At 42.7% G+C, this 24,297-nt stretch overlaps 1 protein-coding gene across 3 annotated transcripts in view; it reads left to right on the top strand.

Moving 5' to 3' along the window:
* Positions 1-24,297, top strand: part of RAD51B (RAD51 paralog B) — a 620,032-nt gene that overhangs the window by 377,257 nt on the left and 218,478 nt on the right. For 2 of the 3 annotated variants that reach the window (XM_074997206.1, XM_074997205.1), the window contains exon 9: positions 19,045-19,169. In XM_074997206.1, coding sequence (XP_074853307.1) covers positions 19,045-19,169 — 125 coding nt within the window. Of the gene's footprint in view, positions 1-19,044; positions 19,170-19,804; positions 19,864-24,297 lie in introns of all 3 variants that reach the window. The other variant, XR_012645976.1, reaches the window with a different exon arrangement.

Below are 24,297 nucleotides of genomic sequence, written 5' to 3'. Positions count from 1 at the left end.
TGGGTCTCTCTGAGTTGGCCAACACAAAAATTAAGAATGATGGTAGTTTTGGCAATGATGACATGTGCCTGGAGGAAGCAAGCTGAAACCCCAAACTGATCTCACCTACTATCTATAAAAGCATAAATGTCTATCGATATTAATAACTTTTTGAGAGCTTTGAGCTGGACAAGATTTCAAGTAGGGCCCTAAAAAGGAAAACTCAGGTATAGTTTATGTCCACAGTAGTATATAGCTCACCATCCCTCAGCTGGCTTCATGCCATAGTTCTACTCTTTATCTGAAATTTTGCTCAAGTATTTTCTCACATCATGGGCTCATACCATGCCATGAGTTCCACTTGGAAAGCATATTTGGGATACCACGGGAGTTACACCACTCCCTTTTTAATCAAGTTATCTCAGTGTACAATTCTAGCCAGTGTGAAGAACTTTGAGCTGTTTTAAGAGAAATGTAGTCAAATCTCAGCAAAAGGCAGCTTCGATAGCTGCAGAAGTTGTTTAACAGCAGTACTGGTGCATTGCAGGTACCCATTGGGTCCATATTCTATGTGTTTTTGCCATTGTGTTACTCTTTAGACATAGTGTGAACTTGGGCACAGTGCTCCTTCACAAAAATTAGAAATCTGGCGGTGTTGTTCATACTAAGAAAGAATGATGAGGTCACTGTGCTTCTGCTAAGGAGGGTTGAGGTGCTGTTTTTTCCAACAAATGTATTATGTAGAACACTCCATATGATGCCAGCAGTCCGTGATTACACTTCTAGCCATCATCTCACTCTGGTGCCTTCCAACTTTAGTTGATTCAGGGCATCACATATACAGCTTGGCTTGTCAGCTCTGTTTTTTTGCTCTTGGCACCTTACCTGGTGTATGTAGAACATGAATATTGTAAAGGCAGAGACGTCTTGCATTCTTAGGAAACATCATCACCAGCCTTTTCATGGTACTACTGGGGTCAGAGGTTGCTGAACAGCCAGTCTAGTTTTGGGAGTAGCACAGTCAAACAGTATAATATGGCGTTAAGTGTCATCTCACTCTGCAATTGCTCTAAGTTAGGATGGCATAATGCAGTGTTTCCTCTGTTGTCAGCCCTCATTTAACATAAATACATCTGCTTTTCAACACCTTCTAGATAGATTAGTTTGATTTTATCTGATTCTATTACATTGGGTTCCCATCCCCTTCCTTTCTTATTGCATAGTGTCCTAGTTTATTAAGCAAAGTGACTAACAACTGTAATGCATGGTTCATTCTCTTTCATCCTTTACCCCAGAAGACAAGTGTGGATGGAGCGTAGTGTTTCATTTGTGTTGTAAATATATACTCCACTCTGTTCTTGTTAGAGAAATCCCCCAGCCACTTGGAACAGAAGGTGATGAGGTTTGTGAAGGTTGTTAATTCCTGTGTGAGTTGATCCGTGATCTTGGATGGTGCCTCCTTCCCCAGGAAGCTCTGTCACCTCCACAGTGAGCTTTCTGCTATGTCTGAGAAGCACAGTCTTCCCACAACATTCCCATTTCTAACATCTTGTCTACAGAGGGCTGTTTTTTTTAAAACAAATATATTGAGGACTTTAAAATGACTGTACTAGCTCAGTATGGAGATATACCTATCTCATAGAAGTAGAAGGGACCTTCAGAGGTCATCGAGTCCAGTCCCCTGCCCTCACAGCACATCCTCCCTGACAATTTTTTTTAAATCTATTTGCCCCAGATCCCTAAATGGCCCCCTCAAAGGATGAATTCACAACGCTGTGTTTAGCAGGCCAATACTCAGACCACTGAGCTTTCTCTCCCCTCCAGTACTTCTGGGACTTTTCTCCTCATGCCGTGTGTTCAAACGTAGTGTCTGCCAAAATGAGAACAGGTGTCAGGATTTCAGACAGGCTTAGTCTTTACAAGTTTTAAGTCTGAATCCCTACAGGCACATGACATGCAGCATGTCACATTTGCCAGCACCAGGAACTGAGCTAGCTAAGCCTGGAAACTCTAGTGCATCTTGCCTCCAGGAAAGACTGTATCCCAGTTCAGGGAAAATATTTTTGGCAGAGCAAGCACAAGGAAAGTGGCAGCAGAGATGTCTGTCCAACATCTGCACTTGTGCAGACGTAGGATGTGGCATCTCAATAGTGCTAATTGTGTGGCATACGGGAGCATACATATTTACTCACCTGACCTTTCCCTCTTAATCCCCCGGGTAACTTGCATAGTTTTTTAAATACTATTCAAATGTGTACTCGTCATTGGGAGAGGAGTAAACAAAGGTGAAAGTCAGGTGGTGCACTCTGCTGCAGTGCACCTGTAAGAGACAGGGGGCTCTGGATGCTGCTGGCACACTGGGTGACATGGCCAGAGTGCTACTAGGCTCCAGTCCTGATGCTTGGGCAGCTGGTCAGTGTGGTCTCCACCGCTGCAGGCAGCCCCAGACTCCCCACTCCCAAACACCGAGCCCCCTTTCCTGAGCCCCTCCACACCCCAATCCCCTGCGCTAAGCCCTACCATACTCTTCAACTACCTGCCCTGGCTCCTGCACCCCCACACTTCCTGCCCTGAGCCCCCCCACCCATGCCTAGACCCCTGCATCCCCTACATCCTACCTTGAGCTTCCCAAACCTCTGAACCTCCTTCCGGGACTCCTGCACCCCCTGCAACCCAAAACCCTGCCCTGATTCCTGAACACCCCCCATCCCCAAGACCTGTCCTGAATGTCCGACACTCAAATTTCTTTCAAGTGCTGTCATATTATAACCCACAAACCCCCACCCCCATCTGTGAGTGGGGTTCAATACAACAGTACCTGTATGAAACTTGTTACTTTCATTCCTAGGGATAAATAAGCCAATGAATTTGGTTAGCATGGCAAATCCAGGAGAGAATAGATCAAAAGGACTGCCAAATTATTACAAACTTATGATGTTCTGTGATAGCTATCCACTAACCTTTCTTTGCCCAGTCATCTAAAACAGCTCTGAATAAACTATCACCAAATGTTGATTTTTTTTCTCCTTTGATAAGAAAGTCTGTAGTGGTTGTGAGGGCTTTTTGTTTTTAGGGAAAACCAACATTTGCTTAGGAAGAGTTTGCTCACAGCTGGGGCTACTTTAACAGCTCCAGTTTTGGGGGTGCCAAAGAGACACTGAGTAGTGGCCCCATTTCACTGGTGAGAGAAGGGTTGTGTAGGTATGTTATCGTTAACTTTAATGGGGACAGAGTTAGACCAACACAGACAATCTTTGAAAAATCCCACCCAGAACATGTGTATATTTACACACACAGTGGTTTCTTCAGTCAGTAAAGTTTGTAGTGCACTTTATGTGGCATATATACATTTCTAAAAATTTCTGTAGAGTAGCAGGCAACGTGAAAAGTCATCTTATGACAGTGATCATGGATATATGTGTGATCAGTGTCATAAAGAGACAAATGCTATCTGCTGCTCTGTAGGAATTTTCAGTAAATGTATAGCATAATAAAGGGTGGGTGAGCTCTTTTATGAGATCTGTCTTCTTGTGGAGATGATGGAGAACTCATGTGCGGCATAAGTGCTAATTTAACATGTTATACATCTTTCATTTTTTCATCTCCCACGGTTCTTGCAGAGAACTTAAATTGTTTTAGACAACAGATGTGGAACATTTAAAAATACTTGGAATGTGTGGGAATATACTGGGAGCCACCTGTCCTGAAAATTGGAAGGCAGATCCAATTTGTGAACATTGCTCCCTGCATCAGCATGAGTAAGACAAAGAAACACACACACACACACAACTAAAATAAAACAAGATCTATTGAACACAGTCATTTCGCAGAGAAACACAGGGAAGGATGGCAAATTGACGGGCCAACTATTCATACTTAGCCAATCAGCATTTGAAATAACCGTTTAATTATCATGGTCTTGGGATTTGCATTCTAAAGAAACCAAAGATAAAGAAAAATGGATTGGATTTTGTTTGAGTTAATCAAAATAATGTCTTTTTACTTTTAATATTTGACTCTTTTTACCGGACAAATAATTGCTATTCTGAGTCGCACATTTATAACTGATCAGTGTATCACTTCTAGCAAAGTAAATGTGATACTGTGCAGATAGCCTATAGACAGGGTGGCCAACAGAACTGATGGGCCCTGAGCAAAGGGGCGGGCGCATCTTTGAGCTCCCAGAAGGGGCAGGGATACAGGTGGAAGGGGTGGGACTGAGACAGCCAGTTCTCAGCACTGCCTGGAGCATGCGGCACAGGGCGCTGGTGGCGATCAGTAAATTGGATTGCTGTAAACAAGGACTTCAAAGTGTTCACTGACTTTATTGAAGAATCCCTTTCCACACCCCTCTAATATATCATAAATATTATAACTCATTTCACAGATGGTGAAACAAAGGCACAGTTAGCATGGGTGATTTGTGCAGCACTTGCAGTTCTTTGCTGTGACATCTAATATGTGGTCACCACAATTTTTCTATTATCCTTTCCCTTTATTATTGCAAAGGAGGAAATTTAAATTGAGGTGGTGCTTACTTACTTCCCCGCCTTGCAAGTGAATCACGAGTATTTAATGGTTAATGTTTACATGATGCCCTGAAAAATATCAGGAGTTATATAAATTAGAGAGATGCTCATACTAGAAATGCAGATCTGTGCCACACCCTCTTAGGCTTTAGGAAAGTTTAAACTTTATGGCTTGGGCCTCTCTCTGAATTTTTGATGTGGGTATAAGATGAACTTCTCAGCTCAGGTCACTCTCGAATATTAAATACACAGTACCATTAAATGAAAGCAACTGCTGGTGCAATCCAGTAAGCCCTTGATTTACGCGATGGTTGCATCCTGGGCAACCTCTGTGTAAATCAGTTTTTGCGTAAATTGGGGAGGGGGAATGGCGAGATTCCCTGAATTCCTCTAGCTAGGGGAGTGGGCAGCTGGGTGGGGGCAGCCACGCAGTCCCCGGCTTCTCCTAGGGGCGGGGCACACGGCTGCTTGCACCACGGTTTTTCCCAGCTGGCAGAAAATGTGCTGCCAGCAGCAGTGTGCTGGCTGGGCTCTCCCAGCTGGGGAAACCGGGAGCTGGCGGTTGGGGGGGGTGGCAGTAGTTTTGATTTGCACTTAACTCGCGTTAATATGAGCTAAGTGCACATCAAAATTGCGCTTCTCGAGGGTTTACTGTATTGTAATTAAGAATCACCACAAACAAAGCACAGGGCATTATGAGCTATTTCCCACAGTGAGTGTTAACTCTCCCTGCTTTTATATATGATGGTGTAACTGCTGAGTGCTATGCAAGCAAGTACCACTCCCTGAGCAAGGGATGAAGTTACACTTAATGTGGGAGCCACTACTTGAAATTTCCCTTCAGTGCTGCATGCAAGACCGAAGCATTAACATTATTGCTTTGCGCTTAAATGTTTATAAAGTGGCTATGAATTAGCTGGAAGGGAGGGCCTAGTGATTAAACGAAGCTGGTTTCATGGAGCAAGACAAGTTCTGATCTGTCCTTTTTTTCACCTCAAATCAGGGCAAAGACCAGCAGCTTGAGGCTAATCCTTCCAAAAAGCTTGCTCTGAAAAGGAAGATGAGAAAAGCTGGAAAAATTCCTTCTAATACTCTGCATTGGAGCCAGGAAAAGGCAGCTGTTTCTAGCCCTTCTGGGGTTTTTTTGTTTCTTGTTTCTTGGTGATTTTTTTTTCTGGTGGCTGAAAACTGGGCTTGTTGCCATATCTGTTTGTCTGTCTCCCTCTCTCTCATGTAGTTTTTCTCAGAGATCTTCACAGGCCAGTTGCCCATAGTGAGTTGCTGGGAACAGAGGTCATTCCTTGTATCGTCTTAACTCTCCATGCCAGAGTGTTCATGCTTGAATGGGAAACAGCAAGATCTGTCAGTATAGCTCTTTTCTTCTGAGCTTTGAGGCTGCATTCTCTGTGGCCATCTGTTCCCTTTCACTCCTTTGGACAATGTTGCTATTTGAAGCCAGCAATTCTTCACTCTCTGGTGCATACTCTCTCTCTCCCACCCTCCCCTTCTATTTGAATTTTCTGACTCAGGCTGGCCTGTTGGGGCTTCAGCCCCTCTCTGATTCAAGCCTTAAAAGTGACATTTTGTAACTTTTTATTTCACTTGTGTTTAAAAATGGAACACACCTCAGGAGAGTGAAGTTCAGTGCAGTCAAATGAGCAGTTGGATTCAGATGGAGATGAATTGTTCTCTTCTGAGCAGCCATGGGTCCTTCTTAGGTGGATGATGCAGAGTGCAGTTAAATACTTGGCATGGGATATTTTTTGCATTATAACAGGAATTGCAATTAAGGCTGCATAAGTGTTTCCATTCTAGTCCTCTGTGGCCTGTCAGTGAAACACTCATCTTCTCAGGTTAAAAATTTCCAGGTTTAAGTTCTGTCCAAAGATTAATTTATTTGGTAGGTGTATGATAAAAGCGATTCTTATATTTTTGAGCATGACTGTTGTTATAATGCCTTCTACCCTCTGTTAAGGTCACAACTCCATTGTGCTATGAAAGAGGTCACCCCTATACCTATCACTTTATAGTCTATGCAAAGACGACAGGATGGGAAAACGCAAATATTGTCATCCCTATTTTATAGATGAAGACCTATGTCACAGAGAAATGAGGTGATTTGTTCAAGTTCTCCTGGAAAGGCTATGAGCTGAACTGAATCATAGAACAGGAAGGACCCTCGAGAGATCGTCAGGTCCAATCTCCTGCACTCTTGGCAGGACCAAGCACCGTCCAGACCATGCCTGACAGGTGTTTGTCTAACATGCACTAAAAAATCTCCCATCATAGAGAGTCCACAACCTCCTTAGAAATTTATTCCCGTGCTTAAACACCCTGTTCGGAAGTTTTTTGTAATGTCCAATCTAAACCTCCCTAGCTATAATTTAAGCCCTTTGCTTTTTGCCCTATCCTCAAAGGTTAAGGAGAATAATTTTTCTCTCTCATCCTGGTAACAACCTTCTAGGAACTTGAAAGCTGCTATCATGTCCCCGCTCAGTCTTCTCTTTTCCAGACTAAACAAACCCTGTTCTTTCAGTCTTCCCTCATATGTCATGATTTTTAGACATTTAATAATTTTGTTGCTCTTCTCTGGACTTCTTCCAATTTGTCCACATATGTTCAGAAATGTAGCATCTGGAACTGGACACGGTACTCCATCTGAGGCCTAATCAGTGCAGAGTTGAGTGGAAGAATGACTTCTTGTGTCTTGCTTACAACACTCCTGCTAATACATCCCAAAATGACATTTGCTTTTTTTTGCAAGTGTCACACTGTTGCCTCATATTTAGCTTGTAATCCCCATGATCTCCAGGTCCCTTTTTGCACTGCTCCTACACAATCATTTCCCATTTTGTTTGTGTGCAGCTAACTGTTCCTTCCTAAGTGGAGTACTTTGCATTTGTCCTTATTGATTTCATCCTATTTACCTCAGATCATTTCTCCAGAACCCCTTATTATCAATCTTAACTACGAGTTCATCCTTCATCATCATCCTTTTGAAAACGCACAAATTCTGCTTTGTAAATGAATGAATTGACTCATGTACAGCATTAGAATCTGTACATGTTCAATATATTTTGCAGTTACATTTTCTTACTAGTCTTTTAAAGTGTGCAGCTAAACAAGACCATGTATGTGTGACTGCACAGCTATGCAATAAAAGAAAATATTTAAGGTGTGCAGTGAATGAAACAGTCCTGCAGAGACCCCTTGCTTCCCTTATTGTATATCCCATAAGATAAAAGCTGCCCAGCTGCCAAAGTTTGCAGGTTTATTCCTGCAAACCTCATACAATGCATGGGATAGGACATTAATGTAATGCCGAAACAAATCGTTCTGCCCTGTGAAGTTTTTCTATCACTTTTTAAACCGAGGACACTCTACCAAAAACTGTGTTAAGAATATTTATGTTGATGGCAGAATACACAAGATGGGACATTCTCCAGTTAAGGTCAATGTTATATTTTTTAGACTATTGTTCTGCGTACACGCAAGGGGCATAGTTACATTTACAAGTGTAACCTTACTTTCTGTGTTTCCTGATGCTTAACTTCTTAATTGTGCAACTACAGGTCGCACCTCCAAAACACAGCACTCTCTGGTCTGACAACATGTGTGGCCATGCTTGACCAGAGAGCACGGGAGCCTAACGGCAAGAGGGGCAGCAGACTTGGCAGTCCAGCTGGGAGCAGCATGGGGGTTGGGGTGAAGCCCCTGGCAGTGGTCTGGGGCCAGAGTGCCCTGGCAGCCTTGTGGCTGCACAGACTTTGGCTGGGATTCCCTGGCTGCCCTGCAGCAGCACAGACCAGGAGTTGGGTTCCCTGGCTGTCCTGTGGTAATGTGGTGGCCAGGGCCAGGGGTCCTCAGCTGCCCTGCAGGAGTGCTGGTCCAGGTCCAGGGTTCCCTGGCTGTCCTGCAGCAGTACAGGAGTGGAGCTGAGTTTTGTGGCTGCCCCTCAGCAGTGGGGGACCAAGGGCAGCGTTCCCCAGCTGTCTCACAGCAGCATCGGAGTTCCCTGGCTGCCCCACAGTGGCACAGCACCAGGGCTGGGATTTCCTGGCTGCCTTGCAGCAGCGCAGGACCAGGGCCAAGTTTTTTGACTACTACACAGTAGCCCCAGGGAGCACAGCCCCGAGGTCGTGACAGCCAGGAGCGTGGGTCTGCCTGGCAGAAGCCAAAGTCCAGCCACCCACGCAGCAGTTGGGTGAGCAGTCCAGAAGATGTGGGGGTGGGGACAAGGCATGGTGTCTGCTGGGACTATGGACCTGCCAGGGACCTCTTCTGGTTTGGCAAATTGTCTTGTTTGGGACCCATCAGGTCCCAGCCTTTCTGGACCAAGGAAGTACAACCTGTATAACATTCACTTAACGTAGTGTATGCGATGGATATTATTGAAAGAGTGGCCAAATTTGAATTCCAAAGGCGAAGACCCCCTAATCTGCAAGCATACTACTCGAGACCCAAAACATCTGGCTGACTCCTGCCTTCAGGTTGTGGACTGGAGAGAGACTCCTCTAGGTCCAATCAACCCCTGTATTGGGAAGAGTTTGTATTCCGATCGGTGTTCCTTGTAAGCTGTGTGCTGTGTGGCAGCTCAGGAGAGATTCAAATGCCGCCCAGCTGATTAACAGACTGCCCACAGCTATGTTTTGTTTCTACTGGTGGTGCATATTTGCATATGCCTCGGTGCACATAAAAATTATTTCACACATGAATGAAAAAGATTAGAAGGAATGTTGATAATGATCCAAACTATACAGCTCGTTCCCGCCTGTGATTATTCTTATTATTTAAGCCCAGCAGTAATTTTTGTAACATCTTTTTAAAAAAATTTTAAAATTCTGAACTATGTGATAAGTTCTCAAAACATTTAGGGCCACACTTTCAGAGATGTACGTGAGCTCATTAAGCAAACAGAGGAAGTTAGCCTGTTTTGCATAGAGAACTGCACATCTTTCAAGTGCAGTTTACCATTGCCTTTTTAAATAGTTAAGTCTTTGTTGCCTAGTGTAGTGTTGTGTTTTATCAGAAACCGTTTCACTCTAGGCTTTTAGAAATTGTTGTTTATTGAGAATGTAACTACAGAGATAGAACAGTGCAGAAATAGTCCCAAATGGAGGTAAATGGATTATTGAAATTGCAGGTTCAACTCCAGCTCAGTTAACAACAATCCATAATAAATTTTCCTAGCTGATAACTTCTGCTAACCTCCATTAAATGAGTTGGGGAAGCCTCAGTCTGCTGCCAAGAAGAAAGATGGTTCTGTTAAAAACATCCATATCACAGTGGGTACTAACTGGTCATCTTGTGGAGCATCTCTACAGAGAAGCCAAGGATTCAGTGTGCAATAGGGAATGGACTTCACTCACAGCCTTTCAAACGAAACTTGAGTTTTAGTGCCAGATTGCACTAAAAACTATGGGAAGTTTGCACTGCCACTGCCTGCACTGTACCAGTTCCATGGATAAACAGAGGTCTTTGGAGTCTAAGGTTCCTAATCTGTCACCTCTTCACCAAAATATAATTAATAAAAAATATAAACCTAGGATTTCTTATAAGTCCACACTGTGGCGTCACGAGATGCCCATGGAGTAGTGAGCAGCATCCCGTAGGATTTCTTACGGTTGTTGCAATTTCAAAATATGTCTCTCTTCTCTCCACCCGCCAATCCCAGGCAAGTTTTTTGTTTTGCCCATCTCCCCTTCTTTTACACTTTATTGGGACAATAGACACACAGGTTTTTCAAACTGCCTTTTCCTTTGTCAGGGAAGAGAGTTGCAACAAGCTCTTTTGGGAAGTTTAAGAAGAGGGATGTCCAGATGACATGAAAACACTAGCAGACGTTGACACAGTTGAGCTGCTGAGATTAACCAGCATTAAATATTCTTCAATTGGAAAAATCATATGCCATACACAGTGGGTCTTCAGGACAGTGTGCCAGGGAGCTTGCAGTTGTCTTGACAGATGAGTACTAAACCTCACTTCTTTAATCTATCTTTAAGGGCCTGAACACATTAATTCTAGCAGTCAAATGCTTCACCCCCTACATGCACTTCTGATTATCATCATGATCTGTCTAGTTAACTTAAGGGGCCATTTTAAAAAAATCCAGTGGTAATTTGAAGCATGATTGATTAGATGATAATTAAAAGCATTCTCCAGTTCACAGGGCCTTAGTGTTGCCAAATGCCCTGGTTGGACAGGGATTATTTGGCATCTGTGCATCTTGTCTCTGTGTAGACAAGACAAAATTCTGACTTTCTTTCTGAAGACTGTGCACACTGGGAAATAGTTTTACTGTTGAAAAGATAGAATTAAATGGTAGGACAAGAAATAGGGGTGGTTTTTAGGGGACAGGATGATGTCAGGAAGATTTTGGCAGCAAAAAAGGAAAGAAAGGAGAAAGTTACAGTGTGGGAGGGTCAGCCCTGGTCATTCAGAAGATGGTGTAAACCAGTAGAATATTAGGGGGAAAAAAAAGCATTCCCCATGCCTATTCAGACAAAGGCTGGGAGGGGAGGTTAGTTAGTGTATAAATGGTTTATTCTTGGTAATAAGGAGGAATCCCTCTATGACCAACCTACTGTATCCTCTTGTGCTCGCCCTCACCACGTCAACTAACCCAGTACTTCTGATTGCAAGTATTCCATTAGAAGTGTGGGCATATTGGAGCCCTGGAATCTGATCGGTTTGTCATTTACTGTATTGTCAAAGAGGACTAGCAGGTTTGAAGTGGAGAAAAGAAGCATTAGCTCCCTAGGATCTTGTTTCTCTGGATTCCTCAGATCTGGGTCTGCTTCAGGTGCTCTAAACCACCAGCTATCTTCACTCCTCCACTGAGCTCCTGAGAGCTAACCATTTTGTTCAGGGCTAGTAGATTGGCAAGAAGTCAGACCATTGTTAAGTCAGCAGACAGGAGCCTCAGTACTGATTTGAGGACTTGTTCTCTCACCGACTTTCAAAACAAAATGGAATCAACCTGAACCCACTGATGCCACAAGTTGCAATTTCCTAATTCAAAACATAGTGATCGCCAAGGACATGCTGGTGAGCATTGAGAGGTATGAAATTAACAACAAAACATCATTTATCTTGTTTGGTGAAAGACCCATCCCATATTCTAACACTGAATTCAGGTCCCAACTTATTTCTAAAGAGCCTCAGATGTCTTATAGAAAAGAATTAAATATATCCTACTCATAAATAATTTTGCTGGCCTATCGTGTGTTCTGTTTCTCTTCCCTTGTTCTTTACCGAGGATTATGAGTTTAGGTTGGGAAGTATCAGCAAGAGCATAGAGTCTTAAACCTCAGTAGTGGGCTATATCCACACTATGAGCAAGCGGTGTGATTTCCTCGTCATGTGTCGTCTTTCTTGCACTGGAGTGTCGCTGTGGTAGCATGGGTAATAGCAACAGAGGCACATCTGAGCCATGCTGAGTACATGTCCTCCATTTTCAGGCAGATTTGTGCTCAAGTTCAGCTGTGCCTCTGCTACCTCTGTTAATGCTATTGTGGCTACACTGCTAGCTTGTGCACATATGCAAGAGCAGGGGAAGCTGTACCCATAGCTCATACTGTGGACGTAGCCATGATCACAGACGTGACTATGAACTTTGGGAGAGTGGGAACCCTCTTTTAGGTTGGTTTTTTAATGGTATCTCACACAATGTAGCTGCGGACTCTAGGAGCTGCCACATAAGAAAATAAAGGTGAATAAAAGAGACTGAGAAAATGACGTTGAAGTCACTTTCTCTCTCTGATGCCAAGTGACTAGGACTGGCTCCACAAATGGCACCCACTGTGTGGAAATCTGGCTTTGTCTTATTCCCTTCATCATCATCACTAGTAAATGTTCAGCAATTGCCATATAGTTGGCAGTTCTCTTTTCTCTTGACCATGCATTAGGTAGAATAGACTGCAGCATGCTCTGCCATAGCTGTGTAGCATCTGCAGTGCTAAAAGGCTCTCTGCTCAATTTTTTTAATTGAAACTGGATTTTGAATGAAGAAATTTGCCGTGTTTGCTTTCTGTGGAAAAAGTTGGCTTTTCATTTAAAAAAAAAAACAAACCCAAAACAGAAAAGTCTTGAACACCTGAAAAACAAAATGTTTTCAGCCAAAAGCTCAAAACTTTCAGAGGAAGGATTTTTAGTTTTCAATTAAAAGAAGAAATTTTCTGCAGAAAATTCCCCACTCTCTGACCATCTCTCAAACTTGCTTTTTTTTTTGTCAGTAAATATATTATTCTCTTGTAGATTCCTCCCCTGCACCCAAAAAAACAAAACAAAAACCCATGCCTTGAGCCACATTCTGCCTTTCCCATTGATTCTAATAGATCTGTACGTATAATGACGGATAAAATTTGCCTCTGTATTTTTAGTGGTTGGTTATTGCTTAGATCTTGATAGTGCCTTAGTATACCTCCCACAGTATTTTGCCTTGTGCAAATAATTTTAAATGGTGAAAGGACAGGGGATTTTTATTGCTGTGTCTGTAGTTTATGGTTACTGGTCTGGCATGTGAGTTTGTCGGTCTTTGACTCCCACGCACTGCCTATTAGTTCCGTGTGGACTGACAGAGGAGGGCATGTCACATAAAGGGTATGGAATGCACCTTGGCCAGCCAACTCAGAGAATGAGATCATCGCTACTGGATGGCAAGGCAATCAAGCTCCGTCCTGACTAATGTACATACTGCAAAACAAAGGGCTTAAAATGGCAGAGGACGGGGAGTGGGAGGTAGAAGGGCACTGTGGTTAATGACTTCATGTAAAAGCTCGCAAGGTTCTATAGCTTTTTTGGGGTATTGGGTTTTTCCACCATTAGATAGCTTTATAGCTGTCCTTTTTGCATAGGGTCAAGCTGGAGGGGAGAAATAGCTTCTTTTGATATCATTAGAGACCTGCACCAAAAAATCCAGGCTAAGTAAAGTACAGTACAGGTGAAGAGAAGTCTTTTTTTTATGCTCTGCCAGTGAACCACAGCTCCTGCTTTGGAAACCCACACTGTCTGAGCACAGAGGGAAAGTACTTTCATTCTTAATTGGGACCGTGCCATTTTTGCTCAGCTCAGCCTATTAATTCATTTGTGAATTTGTTCTCTGTGGTTTTCAAAGTTTTTATTTTTAGGCAATGTTCTGTTGCTGAAAGATGGCAGAGTTGACTACTTTGGAGACCATTTTCCTCCGTTTCTTTCGGGGTCATGTTGTGAAAAGACCCCATGTTTTGTGCTATGGGGAAATATTTTAATCCCAGTTGCTGAGGGTTTGACTTCATTCAGTGAATGCAGAACAGCCTGGCTATTGGAACTGGGCACAGCTGGTGGTGATTTGCCCTTCAGGAAGGATAAGAACTTGCATATAAATGGGGGAAGGGTAGAATGCATTTGCTCGGAGAAGTTGAACTGGGAAGGGACAGGTTATCTTAAATTCAAGAATGCAGTTGCACTCTGGCTGCGGGGAACCTCCTTTACATTTAAAGGTTCTGGCTGCAACAAGCAAGAAGCCTTCCTTCTTTGTTTAGAAAATACTGGCTTGAGTATTACTTAAACATTTTCACCACATGGACCCATTCTTGAGATTTGAGGGATTTTCATAGTTACCTTCCCCTGCCACCTTCCCTGAAATAGCTATGTTTCTTGGTTACGTTAAAAGAAGTTCAAAAAGTATGGCTCTCTCCCCTTTCTGTGGAAGGTGGTCCCTGAGAGTCCATCTGTGGTAATCTTTCACTGGAGCCAGGCATGAAGGAGCAACCTCTGAGTCAGTTTATTCCTGCTATCACCAGCACAGATAAATGAGAGTATGGTTTCACAAACCGTGCCAAATTGCACCAGTCTGCAGTATATGCCTGATGTGCAGGGCGGTGAGAGATGTTTGGGTTAGCTTTAGTTTTGTTCATAGGAAAACAATACATTTTGACCAACGGTTATAATTCGCACCAGATGCCAGTGCATGGAGACTGATGCATGTACAACTGACACGTCATAGGACAAACGAGCGTTGTCTTACTTCAGTTGTATGTGCCTCATCATTTTGCTGGATGCAGCATTTTGGGTTGCACTTTGAATTTTATTCCTTTGTTTATTTTTTATTCTGGCTGTTGAAAGCCATAGACTGACTTTAGCCACAAAAAACTTTGTTTTCACTTGTGTCAATGTGTGACCCATCCAGTTTTTTCTATGGGCCAAAATTCACCTTACTCCTGAACCAGAGGGACCATCTTTCAAGGAGGACAAGACAGAACATGCTTTATGGCCAGTCTGCCATTGGTCTTCCTACTGTTGTTGCCAGCGAGGTACTCAGTACCAGCTGCCAGAGCGGGTTTATGCTGTAGACTGAGACCTGCAACTGATATTATACAGGAGCTGGGTTGGGATCAGTAACCTAGAGTTAAAATGACAACTTCTGTTATCTGTCTCTCGTCTGTGAGTTTGATGGTGTCTTTGAGCCCAGCTGCAGGTTGATCTGGTAGAAAAATCTCCAGATATGAAAGCACTGGAGATGGGAGGGAGAGGCAGAGAATGCAGGGAAGGGAGGTGTGTGTGACCATAGAAACATTTGTTTGCATCCTTTCATGAGCTCATTAATGATCAAATTACTTTTGAAATAATAGAAAAGATAAAAATCCTTTCAACAGTGCATTTCAGTTTTGATCCATTTTCCATCCATTTCCTCTTTCCTGCCTCTGAAACGTCCTCTGTCTTCTGGTGTTTGGTACAGGGAGGAGGGAAAGAATGTCTATGCTCGACATCCTTGAACTTTCCTACAAAGTTGGCTCTGTTTCCCCTCTCAGCTCAGCTTACCACTTGCTAATTTTTCTTCCTGTTTGTTGCCTAATGTACAAGTCTGCAGCAGACCTACAGTATCTTTAAAATAAATATATTTTCTGCAAAGCATTCCTTTTTACCCTGTAAAAGTTCTGCCCTGTAAATTGCTTCAACTTTAATAACCTCTTTGCAACAGAGTCATAAATTTGAATAACCGCATGGAAGATAATTTGCTGGAAAGTGGGTCACACAAACAGTCTTCCTGACAGGTGCTGACACAGCCTGATACAGTAGGCTTTTTCCTTTACAAAATAAAGATGCTACAGCAGTTAACTTGCCTGCCTTCTTTTAAACTGCTGTGAGCTGATCCTGCCTTCCGTTCACCCTCAGAACTCCCGTTGGCATCAGTGGGAGTTTTGGGTCTGCAAGGATCCAGGAGAGAAATGTAGTATTTTCTGCTTATCTCAGACCTTAGACATTTAACTGTTTCATTGCCCAACTCAGCCTTCCTGTTTACATTGACCTGTTGCAATGTTCTGTCACACAATAACTAATACCAGAGGTGCAAAGCTCCTGTCACTCTGACAGGTCAGTTCAAAACCCACAGGTGACCCCTTGCCCATGTCTAGCTGTGATTTTAAAAAGAGACAATGTAGTTTGGATGCAGGTCTTCACCTTATTCTACATGGCTGTGAGTGGGCTGGAAAATCTTAAGGCTCCCTCTTTTTCCAATCATTTCCATCAAGCAGTAGCTGTGTAATACCCTTTGACCTAATATAGAGTGTTTTGTCCAATGATCTGTAAGCACTTTGCAAGTCTTAATGAAATGCAGTAAATAAATTGCTCAGTGTCACGAAATAGGTCAATGAATGGCATAGCTGGGCATGGATCTCAACCCTCCTGTGCTGTGGCTCTAGACATTAAACCATATTCAGTCACTGTACTGGAGCTCTAGAAAGAGAAAATGTTATCAGTCCATGTACCTTTTCAATACAGATTGGTTAAACTAACAGAACAGCATTCCTGGCACTTCAACTTCCCATTTGCTTTTGCTGTTATTGCTTCTGGAGGTGTGCCTCCAAGTGAAAGTTTGACATGTATCAGCATAAAGAAAAGCCGTCCTCAGAGTAGGATAGTGCTGTTGTGAATTGTCTTCAAATCAGATCACATAATGTTCTGGGAAGGTGGTTGGCTGTGGAAGTAAGATACTATATTTGTATAGTATCGGGGGGTAGCCATGTTAGTCTGGATCTGTAACAGCAAGGAAGGGTCCTGTGGCACCTTATAGACTAACAGAAAAGTTTTGAGCATGAGCTTTTGTGAGCAAAGACTCACTTCATCAGATGTGAGTCTTTGCTCTGAGTCTTTGCGCCAGCATCTGATGAAGTGAGTCTTTGCTCACGAAAGCTCATGCTCAAAACTTTTCTGTTAGTCTATAAGGTGCCACAGGACCCTTCGTTGCTATATTTGTATACAAAGAGAGAAGTAATTCAGAGGAGTATAGAGTATAAACTCATACCTAACCATTGCCTTTGATAAGAAATGTAATAAATGTTGTGTGTGGACCTCTGATTTCAAATGTTTTAGAGAGAGAGAGTCAGTGCACTGATGTCAATAGAATATTAATGTATGCCACTGATGTGTATGAGTCATAGACTTGTTCCCTGCAAGCTGTGAGCTCAGGAGAGATTCAGATGCTGCCCAGCTGATTAGCAGAGCACCCACAGCAAGGTTTTTGGTGTCTACTCCTGGTGCACATAAAAACTTATTCTGCACAGGATGGACTCCATGTCCTTCTGCCTCAAAGCCTGCTTAATACAAGAACAAATGTATTATATTTACCATAATTTGCAAGTTGCCAACCTTTATGAAAACCTTACAAGTTACTGGCAATTATTCGTCATTAATATTTCCCTGATGACCTCACCAATTTTTCCAGAGTACGCATTTAAATTAAAAAAAATCACCCCCAACAGCATTTCTGCCCTACACAGTTGTGAAGAAAGCCTTTCACATGTAAAAGTGCGGCTGTCTTTGGTCCTGAGTTTGCAGGCAGCCTGAAATACTAATTCTAGCTGAAGTGTAAACTGCCATTTTCACCTCAGTGTCGTACTAGTTCAGAACCCTACGGGTACAAATTCACTGTCCTCGTTAGCGATGTCACTGGTGATCATTTTAACAGGAACATCCAGCTATTCTAGAGTCTTGAGTGGAGAGCAAATAAAGGACCCTCCTCTTTTTTTCTCAATCCAACTTCTGTTTCCCAGTTTTAAATATGACATAGTGCATGGCCCCGTAAAGTAGCTCTCTCTGCTCCATGCTTGCGAACATGAAGACAGTTTTAATTATTTTTTATACCAGCCTGGAAGCTGAAGAAGAAAAGACTTAAAGTGACCTGATGTCAAGAGTAGGATTTCTCCCTGCAGTATATTGTCCAGGGTTTTGCCCAATCTTGTTTTCATTGGCTCAAGTGATTGGAATTTCACTGCTGTCCTTGGGAAATGTTTCCACTGTGTAATAAATCTGCCAGACAATTTCCTGACATTCATTATAATTTTCCTTTTATTCATCTTCAGCCCAATACTCTTGGTCATAATCTCTTGGACTATCTCAATAATTCATCTCTCTATTCATATAATCTGTCTCTCCCTACTCCCTTTAATCATTGTTGCACTTCTCTGAGCTCTCTTCAATTTGTCCTTTATTTTACTGATCTACCACTTGGAGTGAACTCAGATCAACTGTATATTACCCCATCTTGGATAGAACATGTGATATTCAAAAGAAAAAGAGGTGGGGCATCTGCCAGTATTATAGATGGATCAGTCGGCTCTTTGGGAATTAAAAATATCAAGTGACATGGTAGTTGAACAAGTCAGGTCATGCTATGTTATTTGAAATGCCTTCTCCTGAGTCATCATAGCTGATGTGTTCAGAGTATGCTGAACGCATTTTCACCAAAGCTTCTACAGAGCTCACACTAATAAGAAGAATCCAAAATCAAACTTCCAGTGGGAGGAACCAGTCTCATCCCTAATGTAACTCCATTGTCTTCATTAGTATTACTGGTACTGATGCAAGAGTAGACTTAGTTTCTGGAGACATCTGACATCAATTCAAGTTTATAGAATTAGTTAGATTTCTCGTAACGTGGGGTAGGGTTTAATTTTGCAATCAGAGGAATGAGTGCTATCTTTCCTTGCTCCACATTATGCTCCATAAACCTCCTCCTTCATGATTCCTTTTAATAACCACTCTTTGCTGGCCCACTCCCTTCTCTCCAGACCTGCAGAAGCTGGGACTGCATGGAAGCAATAGGCTTAGAGAAAAGTGGGTGTAGGAGATGAAGAAGAGAATGAGCATGGTTCTGTTCTGGTGAACACATAATACATATAATTTTGGGTCTCCATTTTCTTTTCCAGTACCTGAAGGTCTATCAGTGTTTTTTCTGCATGGAGCATAACCATGTACTTAGAAAAATATAGTAATGCGCATTGGAAATCAGACTCTGCTGTGCAGTATAATGACAGCCTATGGTAATATGCTGCAGGCGTGGGACTTACACCAGACTCATGCCAACAAAGCAGAGAACGTTTAAGAAAAAGTTGAGAGTTCGTGCAGTTGAAAACACAGAATTCTTATTCATATGAATGCTTAGTTTGTGAAATAAGCTAAGATTTATGACAAAGATTTCTCAATGAAACCCATCCCTGGTGCGCTCATGACACATTGGACTCATAAGTTTTTTGTTTTTTTTTTTTTTTTTTTCCAGTTTCAGGAGCCACTGAGAGCAAGGACTGGCAACCTGGCTATGTGACAGCAGCCCTGGGGAACACATGGAGTCACAGTGTCAACACCAGGCTCATACTGCAGTACCATGACTTGCATACACGACAGGTGAGGAACTCATCAGGGGAAAAAACAATTGAGTGCCCAGACCCTCCTACGTTGTGCCTTAGGCGGTGGTTTTCAAGCAGAGTGCTGCGGCACAGTGGTATGCCATGAGAATAGTCCAAGTGTGTCATGAAATTTCATTACTTTCCCCTCACTGTGGGTCTTTAGAGAGCTACCATGGGAAGAAATTGACGACCCCGTGCCAGCTGGGACTCAAGTAGCAATGCAGCCTTGCTGCTTGAGCGCCAGCTGGTGAGGGGTTCCTCAATTTCCGCCCCCACAGTGGCTCTGCACAGACCCACCGTGAGGGGAAATGCCAACCCCGCAGGACTCCATTCATGCCAAGAGCCAACTGAAATGCTGCTTCCCAGTCCAAACGAGTTGGTGAGTGGCACACCTCTAATCCCTGCTGTAGCAAGCGGAAGGGAGCAGCTAGTTGGAGCTGGGATGTGGCTTCAGTGCCATGTCCTGGCTCCAGCAGGCTGGCAGGGAGCAGAGCCTGCTTTCAGTGGTTACTCGTGTACTGAACAGCCCTAACATAGCGTTGAGCAGATTTTGAAAAAGTGTCCGTTCTTGCTGTGTAAGACAGCGTATTCTGTGGTGGATTTGAAACATTAATGCATTTTTTTCTTGTTTAGCTTCTTGTGTGCACTTCTGTGTTGCAAACCTCCCTAGTAAGACCATAATCATAGTAAATGTAAGTAAATGTGATGTTTATGAGCCGCTGATTCAGCTGAAGAAAATGGGTGTGCCCTGGAATTGTTTGTCTCAGTGAAGTAGGTCATAGTAACAGAGAGGTCACTGTGTTAGTCTGTATTCTAACAAAACAAAGCAGCAGAAATGTAGCACTTTAAAGTATGCCTTGTTATTGAAAAAGTTGGCAATTACTGCCTTAGGGGATGGGCTCACTGTGACTTCCAGCCTGTTGGTTCAGAGATGGCTCTGTGCGAGTGCTGACCCTTTGTCCTGGAGTTATAGTTTATAGCAGGGGACTTTAAGGACTTCTTTGTGGCTCCCAATGCTCTAATTGCAAAGTTTAAAAAAAAATTGATAAATGGTGAAGGTCTAAAAGGCCAACAATGAGCCCAACTCATATTTAAATAGCAAATCATATGTGATTTTGAAACACTGGATAACTCCAGCTTTAATATGTGCAGTGCATTGTGGGATCTGATACTGTATCTGTGTTTTGATTGCATTGCTAATAAAGTCTTGATTTTGAAAAGGAAAAGGAAGCTTGTGGCATTCCTGCTGTGAAGAACACGTATTCTAAGAAAGAAAACTGAAACTAAACATGAAGTAAAATTGGTATAATTAAAGTGGGTTTGGGAGTGAAAGTCAGGAAGACAGTGGTACAAACACACACATGTAAAGTGTGAGGAAATAGAATATGTAACAAGTCTGTGAGCATCCTGCAGTAAACATGTATCGCATTACAAATCGCGTGTGCGCTGTTCTTCAAGAAGGGGTTACAAAAAGTATGGTTTGATGGTATTTAGTAAGGACCCTCTTGTTTTCACGTGGATTGTGGCTCTTGAATTACTGAGGTTTTTTTACCAAATTTGGGGGGGGAAAAAAGTCTCTTCTTGCTGTTGTGGTTGCTGACCCCTGGTTTATGGCAAGGTAGGAAATCTCTGGCCTGCAAACTGGAGCCAGCCCCCAGCTTGCTTGGATCTGGTCCACTGCAAGTCTTGGCACCCTTCCCTTCCCAGGGCTGGAGCATGAGCACCTGCTCATACCCTTCTGGGGAAGTCCTGAGCCTCGGCATGCACCCCACCACCCTTGCCCCACAGGGCTGCAGCACAGCCACGAGCTGGTCATGCAGCCAGGGAAAGCCCCAAGCTTGTTGGGAGCTAGATCAGTGAGCTTTGGTTGGTTGGTTTTTGTTTCTCATTTGTGTGTGACTCCCGCAACTGATTTTTCTGTGGTTTGATGGCCCCCAACTGGAAAAAAGGTTCTCCTCCCCTGGTTAATGGAGTGCATTGGCACCCAGTTCTTTTGGGTGGGGGGCATTCCTTGAGGGCCTTGACACCCTGTTGTCTAGAGCATTGATGTTCTGGAGATGGAGTCTTGCCTTTAGAGGACCTTCTCAGTGATGTAGGGCATGTGCCCTGCGTGCTATATACTGCCTGGTTTTCTACAAGCCCTGAATAAAACACCTGTTGTGAGTATTTATATTCATTCTACAGTTTCTCATCTATGTGCAAGTGAAATTTTCCTGTCTCCATCTGCAGACGTCAGAAAAGCAGACATGGTGGAAATTTTCAAGGGTCGTATTTGCAGTAGTGAGAGAACTCACCATTTTCACTACGAAATGTTGTCAAATGTGGTGGAATTTTTTGCTTGCAAAATCGCCTTTTTATTTTTTGAGAAAACCAGTGAAAAATTGGAATTTAGCACAAATAGGTTTCCTTTTTGAGAGGCCAGCAAAACTCATGATGTAATGTATTCCCTTGGGATGTCTGTGGTTGTACTCTCTTTGGTTTGCGTGTTCCATTGCTATGCCAATACAACTCTTTCCAGAGATCCTGCCACTCCTTCCAAAGTTACTGAGTTCCTGTTCCTTGAAGTCAGGTTGTTGTTGGAAAAATGACTATGTAAAATTTGCACCTTTTTATTTCTCATATTTGCTCCCCATGTGTCTCCCAGTCAATGCATCTGATTTTACTACCACAAACCAGTGGTTCCTTCTACTAGCCTCCCAGGGCCCATACAAATAATATGAGTGATTCCTCTATGCACATCATCAGTGAAGTTCTCATTTCAGCATCTTCATTACTGGGAATGATGTACAGTGTGCAGCAGAAAATTTGGCTGGATTCTCACATTCCAGGTTGAATTTGTATGAAAGAAAGATGGGGGAAAACATCTTTTGACTCTGAGTGGGCACATGTAATTTGGAGTCATTGAAAAATAAATATGGAACCCATAATTTAATTTGTACAGAAGCACATTTCTGAATACAGTTGATCTTCAAGTTCTTCCTAGTTCTGCTTTACTTTCTGTGCTACATGGAGTAGTGGTTCCTCTATGGGCAATGTAAAGAGAAGCCTGTTGTATCCTGATCATTTTAAATGTGATTCACAGAGGAGTGCAGGAAGAGATGGGGTTGGTTCTGCTTTCTGATGTACAAAACAGGTGTAAAACATACTACTCTTTTCACCTGAGAGAAATTCTGGTGGACTTATGGAAACTTGTAGAACATATTTCCTTAGACCTTAATTGACTCCTTAATGAAGATCGTTTTTCCTGAGTGCTTTAGTTGAATTGATGTTTAATAAAAATAAAACATTTGAACCAGTTTGAATTAAATTAGGGCCCGCTTTCTGTCCTGCCACGAGGTCCTGCCATAGCTGTGGGCTCCCACCAGCCGGCTGTCTGGTCTCTCCACATCTGGGTGTGTTAGTCAATAGGCTCTGAGATTTATTGCCCCAGGGCCAATGGATTCTTATCAGGAGCTGGCACACCCAGGGTTTTAAGACTAACATGCTATTTTATCACTTTCTTCTTTTCTGCTAAAGGTAGGGTCCTGGACTAGATGAACCACTGGGATAATCTGTGTGTAACTACTATGTTCTTATGTTACTTTATACCATGCAGGAGAGTTGTGAGACACGTCGTATTTCATTAATGCCATAAAGCTCTTTAAGATCCTCAGAGGGAAGGTGGTGGTGATAGTAATGCCTTTTCTTTTGTGCTCCTTGCAAAGAGGATGTGTTTTGGAGTAAGATAGGGGATAGGACTTTCACAGGCTAGAGTGGGTGACATGGCAGTTTTCCTGATTCAGTTAAAAAGCTGCAATTCCACTGTGACTCATAAAAAGAAGCACATAACATCCCTGGGTCAAAGAGGTATCAGACATTTCTTTCAGGGCGACCTTGGTTACAGATCAGCTGTTCTTAACCTCATTTGCTTTCTATTGTATGAATAGCATTGCAGTCCTGTGACTGATGACCATGATCTTTGTTGGAGAGGTGGAGATATATAATGAAAAAGTGATCTGCAAATAGTTTTAGGGGCGAGTCTTCCAAACTTTAGATATGCTTGTATCAGAGGGGTAGCTATGTTAGTCTGTATCTGTAAAAACAACAAGAAGTCCTGTGGCACCTTATAGACTTAACACATTTTTTGGACAGTAAGTATTCATGGGCAAAGACCCACTTTGTCAGATGTTCCAAAATATCTCTTAGTCTATAAGGTGCCACAGGACTTCTGGTTGGTTTTATATATGCTTGTCTACGTGCACTGTGGTTGTAGCCATGTCAGTCCCTGGATATGAAAGAGACAAGGTGAGTCAGATAATCTCTTTTGTTGGACCAGCTTCTGGATGGATATTACCTCATGCACCTTGTTTCTTAAAATGTTTTTTATTCTGCCAATGACTGAGAAATGATCATTAAACATATGAGAGAACCTACACGTTTTTGTTCTACAGCCACTGGAGCAAAAAGTTAACTAATTTCATTCTAAGGAATCTGCTGACATGGTTCTGATAGTAAGTGAGGGGAGTAAGATACGTTATTGTCAGGCTGGCTGCTTCTCAGTAAGAAAGAGAGAAAGCAAATAAACCACACTGCATTTGCAAAGAAGAGAGGAAATAAGTGCCCATCACAGGGGGCAATGTGTGGTTAATACTGTTTTTAAACTGGTATTAGGGAACTGGAGTATAATGGATATTTTAGAGAGATGGGCATAATTCTGTAAGAGGTGAAGTGTTCAGATTAACTCTAAAGAAATTGAGTATACTTAGGGCCTTACCAAATTCGTTATGCATTTTACGCAATTCCATGGTCATAGGATTTTTAAAATAGTAAATTCTGTGATTTTGGCTATTTAAATCTAAAATTTCACAGTGCTGAAATTCTAATGGACATGACTCAAAAAGGAATTGGCAGCAGGGTTTGCATAGTTGTTATAATGGGAGGTTGTGGTATTACTACTCTTATTTCTGCACAATTGCTGCCATGTTGCTGTCTTCAGAGCTTGCTGGCTGGAGAACAGCAGCTGCTGGTTGGAAACCAAGCTCTGAAGACAGAGCCAACACCAGTAGCACTGCGGAAGTAAAGATGGCACTGCTGCCATGGCACTGGCTTCAAAGCTAAGCCTCCAACCAATATCCACTGCTCTCCCG

Source organism: Carettochelys insculpta, chromosome 6, assembly GCF_033958435.1.
Source record: "Carettochelys insculpta isolate YL-2023 chromosome 6, ASM3395843v1, whole genome shotgun sequence".
Taxonomy (NCBI): Eukaryota; Metazoa; Chordata; order Testudines; family Carettochelyidae; genus Carettochelys; species Carettochelys insculpta.
Note: the sequence above shows the minus strand (reverse complement) of the source record. Positions and strands in the feature narration are given on the sequence as shown.